Genomic DNA, 5852 nt, shown 5'->3' with positions numbered 1-5852 from the left:
CCAGTTACTAATTGACCCCCAACTCCGAGAGGGCGTGATGGGCTGCAATGTGATCCATGTCGCCGTTTATGTACCACTTAACTCTTCTTTGAATGTTGATAAAACCCATCATATCGTTCAAGTTCATCATCATAGTTCAAGTGCAAGCCACAATATTTGATCCGATTCTACGGGTACCAACCGTAATAGTTTTGACGATTCTTCACTCCTTTGTCCGTGTGAGTGTCTGATATCGTCATCAGATCCCCAGGACCGTGTGGACTCAGGTAGATCTTCACTAGGCGCTGTGTCAAACATTACTGAGTCTGTTGGTCTTCTGAGTCTGTTTGTCCCACCGTTGGTCCATGTACTGAATCTGAAACTGATTGTGTAAACTATGGCTCTTCAGGGCCACTACCGGAAATCGTATTATTCGGATCTCCCGGTAATCATAATGTAGAACTCATTATCGACTCTGGGGCTGGCTCCTCTCGTGTCTCTTGAGTGGAGAATGTATGAAGCTTGTTTCTCATAGAACAAAACCAGTTACCAAGATCGCTAATGGGGAACACGTCCAAGTGTCAGAGGTGCTCTGTGGACAGTTTGCTCTCAAGGACTCAAATGAGGAAGTTGTATCTCATTCAGTCATGTGAGATTTGTATTCTATTTACCAATAGCAGTGTAGACATCTGATGCTCAGATGTCACATGCAGAACCAACCATATGTTCTTACCTCAACGTTTATCTGCGAAGCATCGAGCCCACGCCATTACCCGACCTTTGATCCAACCACCAGCAGACTCGTTCGTCAACCGACCATGTCCGTCTAGTGCTGTCCGTCATCTACTGCGGGTCATAGAGCATCTTATTTGGAGTGTACCCTATGGAAGCAATTTCTCAAGAGCTACAGCATTTTCTCTTGGTTCAACGCTGCTGTTTCTCCGTCGGAAGGGTCTTATCATGCTCAGAGATACCGCCTCAGCCCCTACAGTTCGAGTTAGCCCAATGTAAATCTCTGGATCATAAGATATAGCTACGTTTACTGATGTGCCTTACTGCACAGCGCGGACTCAAAGCGGAGGAGAACCTGTATCGAATGTTGTGCTCGATGAGGAATGCTCCAAAGAAAGCGTCCACGTAGGACGACTCTCGGTCGTTGTAGGCCGTTCCTGGCTGGCCATTCGGCGCAGGCCATTCTGACAGATCCGAGTGGTAAGGTAGTCAACGGTGCTGTTGCAGGAGCTATAGTTCCTTGGGGAGGGAGCTGAACCATTACTGCCTGCATTCAGTCAGCCATTAATTCTTAGAACAAGATAGCTCTCGAGATCATTTCTACTCTTGGGAGCGGTATTGGGATGATAACTCGTGGAAACGGGATTGGTCATGATGTACAACTGGAAGCGGTAGCGAAGTCGGAGGGCTAAGTAATTACGATAAGCAGATAGCAGGTGACCATTTCCGTCGTATATCAGTCCGAGCATGGAAATCGGTGTTGACTGGAATGGAGCTTCGTCGGAAATTTGAGTTTGCCTGCTGGTTGCTTGAGTGCTTGAGAGATATCGAGGATCTGCATCGACGAGTCCTGCATCGCACAGTTTGAATATGCCTTCGTCAGATGAGTGCTGCATAAAGGCCCGTAAAGTACAACACCGGATGATACTCATTATCCCTCCTTTTTCGCCGACTTACAAGGTCAACGCTTTTCGAAACTTTGCCGATCATTCTCGTGTTCTCCGCAGTGATCCAAGCAGTAGTGTCAAAATGTGGTAGATCTAGACTCTCCATTATATAAGAGATCATGAGACTAAGTAGTTCTTATTTTGAGTCCAAATGGCACTTCCGAGTAGTGTTAGTCAACGGGGGGATCCCACTAATCCCACCTCTGGCTCCGATGCGGGGACCCCCCAATGTTTCGCGACATCTTTGTTCTCGAGGAGAGTGCCCCCGACGAGGCTCAAGTCCTTCACGCCCTTGGGGCCTTCCCGGACCTCGACAAGTTGTCTGACATCGTTCTTGACTGCTTAGAGAAGGCCATTGTATCTGGCCAGCCATCGGAACTACAATGTGTCGTAGATCAGCTATCCGACCAGGTTGTGGTCTCTCTGGTGGACTCCATTCCTGAAGCCGGCAAGCTTTATCTACTTGATCACGGACGACGTTCAAAAGCGCATCGGAGACGCCTGCAAGATAGCTTCGGCTGGGCTGGTGCCCCCCAAGACCACCGAGAAGCTGGTAGAGCATCTCCCCCCGATGGTGTTGCATACTGTCCTTCAGTCTGAGGTCATCGCCGGATTCCCCTCGGCGACGGCTTTGGCGACCCACTGCCGGCGCAAGAATCTTTCCTCTCTTTTGGAACTCAAGAGTTCCAGAGTTTGGAACTCGAGAGTAGCCCCTTCAGTCCTGGCTAGGGAGCCCGGCTGGTTCAGCAAAAGCAAATGTCCTCCTCCAGCAGTAATGAACAGCCAGTCTCCGGTTCGCCACGGTTCTCGGCACTCCTTATGGGTTGGCTTCAACCCCTAGTCGCCTCGAGTCACGACGATATCTCAAGATCGCGTGGAAGACACTCGATCTCCCCATCTCGCGCGGTCTTCAGTGGTCTTTCCTCCCAAACGGGTCCCTCGGGGTCAGCTCGTGGAAGTCATGTGACCCTGAGACCGAACCCAGGAGCATCAAGTCAAGACATGCGCAGGGTTGCCTCGACAGGCGCTGACAAGGCTGCGGCTGCTTTCAAGAGAGGTCCCTCCGAAGGCGTATCAGACGCACGAGGTCTCTCCGGCTTTCGGAGACAAGTGCACCGTATGGTCTTGCGACGAGGTTGGCTTAAACGAAGGGCTGAGTATTAGTTTCTTCTCACTAACTTAATCGATGAATCGGCCTTAGAACAGGCGATTGCCGACAGGGACCCTATCACGGCTGACGACTTCGCACTGGCCGTGGACGCGATCCACTCGACTTTGAAGGAAGAGTGTGGCAGTCACTTCGATGCGGAAAAGTTCCTGACTGAGCCTACGGGGCGCGGCCCACAAGAACCCTTGACTGATTACATTGGAAGGTTCGATGACTGGCTACGACGTTGCTCACTCGCAGGGACTCCGCTCACGACGCTCTTATCATCCGCGCCTTTCGCCGTAATTTGAATGATGAGAACTGCCAGGAGGCCTCCTATGAGTATCCCGGGACATGGTCACGCTTTCGAGTCAAGGCTCTCACTCGCGCCGCTAGGGCCGATGCTGACAGGGCGAGTAAGCCTCGCAACCCGCCGAAAGCAATGGTCCCGACTGCAGCCGGTGACGGGGGGCACCCTACGCCAGACCTGCGTCATCAGCAACGCCAACATCCTCCTCAAAAGGCGAGCTTTGCCGGAACTCATTGAGAGGCAAATGTACAAGGGGAGAACGGTGCCCCTTCAGACACCTAGGCCCTACAGAGTGTCACCGATGGGCGGCTGAAGGGCGCTGTCGATTTGGCAGCGAATGTAAGTTTCGCCACGAACGTACGGATGACAAAGCCACCTCTAAGGGTGGTGGCCATGGACGTTCCCAAGCCTCTTCCTCATAGTCTCTTCAAGTACTAGCACCCGATGGGGGGCCCGGAAGAGTCCGCTCTATTTTGATCCTCAGAGGTTAAGGAGAATCAGTTACAGATGCTTTGGGTGGTCAAACAGTCGTCCGAGTCCAGTCGTCCGAAGTACAGGTTGACCCCCGAGCTGCTGCATGTCTCGGCGGAGCAGAAGTCTGAGTCGGACAGCCTCAGCAGGCTTGCTTTCTCCTGGGGTATCCCGACAGTATCATCTTTGAAGATCGCGGTGTGGTGCACACCAAAGCGGTTACGGTTTTTGATAGTTAGGCTCCTCTGAACATAATATTACCGTATGTGACGTTGAGAAACAGCTGAGGGTCATTGCAACAGTGCATCCAGCATCGCAAGGCGTCCTGGAGTTCGGCATGGAGCATGGAAGACCATCCAGGCAGCGGCTGCCCGCTCTCCAGTGGGCTTCCCCGACTGCCAATTTTATACTCAGATCCCTCAGTTCATCCCCACCCCCGGATACCTAACAAGTGGGGTGGTAGGGCCAACGTTCGGGACCCGGTAAGGCCCGCTACAGCCCCGATACCGGGAGCGGCGGCAGAACTTCAGGATTTCTCTTTGGCTGACGATGGTCTTCTAATGAAGAGGTCCCAAACTCCGAAGGTGAACGGAGTCTCCACGACTCGTACATGTTATTATGTCCCCACGGATACTTCCGAGGGAGAACAGCACACACATTCGATCGTCGATGCATACCATCGTAAAACTGGCTGCCTTGATCGTCGTTACATACGATGGTTGGTGTCCAGATGCCTTTATATCCCCCGGCTTCATTCCTTCTTGGAGGCCGTGTGCGGTACCTGTGAAGTGTGTCGTTTGTCATTTAATAGGCGCTTCTATTCCACAACTGACTCAGTCCGCTCTTTTCGCACTGGCGTGCAGGAGTGTTGGTCTACGGTTTCAGCTGACCTTGCCGAGATAGGCTGGGTTTGCAAGCGCAGATTTTGCGCGGTATTGGTGCTGACGTGCCATTTCAGCGGATTCACTGTGGGATCTCCCTTGAAGAATCGAAAAAGTGCCACAGTGGCGACCGAGATGGCGAGCCTCTTCACTTTATTGGGTGCTCCGGCCTCGCTTCGACCTGACGGAGGCCCGTGTTTCCGTGGGCGTCCACTAGCTGAAATGCTCTCGCTAAGAGCAGTGAGGCATCGGGTGGAGTCGCCATATGCTTCTTTTTCAAACGGTTTAGCAGAGCGCGCTGTCGCCAGTGTCAAATTCCTGGCCAGGCAGCTCGGTGATAAGAAGACCTGGCCAACTACGTTAGGGAAGGTTCGAGGTTACCAAGGTGACTTGGCTACCAGAATGCAATAGTCCTCTGGAAGATAATAATTTCACAAGACCATAGAAGCTCACAAGCAACAGATCGTGTTGATCAGGTCTACTGGCCAGTGATCGGTCGTGTAATTCAGCACTGATAAGGCGATCTGCCCAGAGTCGATACGCAAGAGCTTTAATGATCTCGGTGGAGAAGAAGTGCGTGCTGGCCTCCATGAACTTGGACACGGGTACGGACTCGCTACTCTTGACAACAAGGCCGAGGCCTCAAAGCTGATCCACAACGGCAATCCCGCGAACTTCGAGGTGGCGTCTCAAGGTCTGAAGATCCAAGCAATCGTCCCGAAGAGTACTCGGGGTAGACCAGTTACTAATTGAGGCCCCATCTCCGAGAGGGCGTGATGGGGCCTGCAATGTGATCCATGTCGCCCGTTTATGTACCACTCAACTCTTCTTTGAATGTTGATAAAACCCATCATATCGTTCAAGTTCATCATCATAGTTCAAGTGCAAGCCACAATATTTGATCCGATTCTACGGGTACCAACCGTAATAGTTTTGACGATTCTTCACTCCTTTGTCCGTGTGAGTGTCTGATATCGTCATCAGATCCCCAGGACCGTGTGGACTCAGGTAGATCTTCACTGGGCGCTGTGTCAAACATTACTGAGTCTGTTGGTCTTCTGAGTCTGTTTGTCCCACCGTTGGTCCATGTACTGAATCTGAAACTGATTGTGTAAACTATGGCTCTTCAGGGCCACTACCGGAAATCGTATTATTCAGATCTCCCGGTAATCATAATGTACAACTCATTATCGACTCTGGGGCTGGCTCCTCTCGTGTCTCTTGAGTGGAGAATGTATGAAGCTTGTTTCTCATAGAACAAAACCAGTTACCAAGATCGCTAATGGGGAACACGTCCAAGTGTCAGAGGTGCTCTGTGGACAGTTTGCTCTCAAGGACTCAAATGAGGAAGTTGTATCTCATTCAGTCATGTGAGATCTGATGCT

The 5852-nt window shown here is 51.5% G+C and overlaps 2 protein-coding genes across 2 annotated transcripts; both read left to right on the top strand.

Moving 5' to 3' along the window:
- Positions 1-1886: 1886 nt before the first annotated feature.
- On the top strand, positions 1887-2211 carry Pmar_PMAR012067 (hypothetical protein; the record flags this gene model as incomplete). Its single annotated transcript, XM_002766640.1, has 1 exon — positions 1887-2211. A coding segment is annotated over one exon (325 nt), but the record flags the coding sequence as incomplete, so codon positions are not given.
- Positions 2212-4471: 2260 nt separating this feature from the next.
- On the top strand, positions 4472-4801 carry Pmar_PMAR012066 (conserved hypothetical protein; the record flags this gene model as incomplete). Its single annotated transcript, XM_002766639.1, has 1 exon — positions 4472-4801. A coding segment is annotated over one exon (330 nt), but the record flags the coding sequence as incomplete, so codon positions are not given.
- Between the last annotated feature and the right edge of the window lie 1051 nt (positions 4802-5852).

This window comes from Perkinsus marinus (genome assembly GCF_000006405.1).
Source record: "Perkinsus marinus ATCC 50983 genomic scaffold scf_1104296972176, whole genome shotgun sequence".
Classification (NCBI taxonomy): Eukaryota; Perkinsozoa; order Perkinsida; family Perkinsidae; genus Perkinsus; species Perkinsus marinus.
Note: the sequence above shows the minus strand (reverse complement) of the source record. Positions and strands in the feature narration are given on the sequence as shown.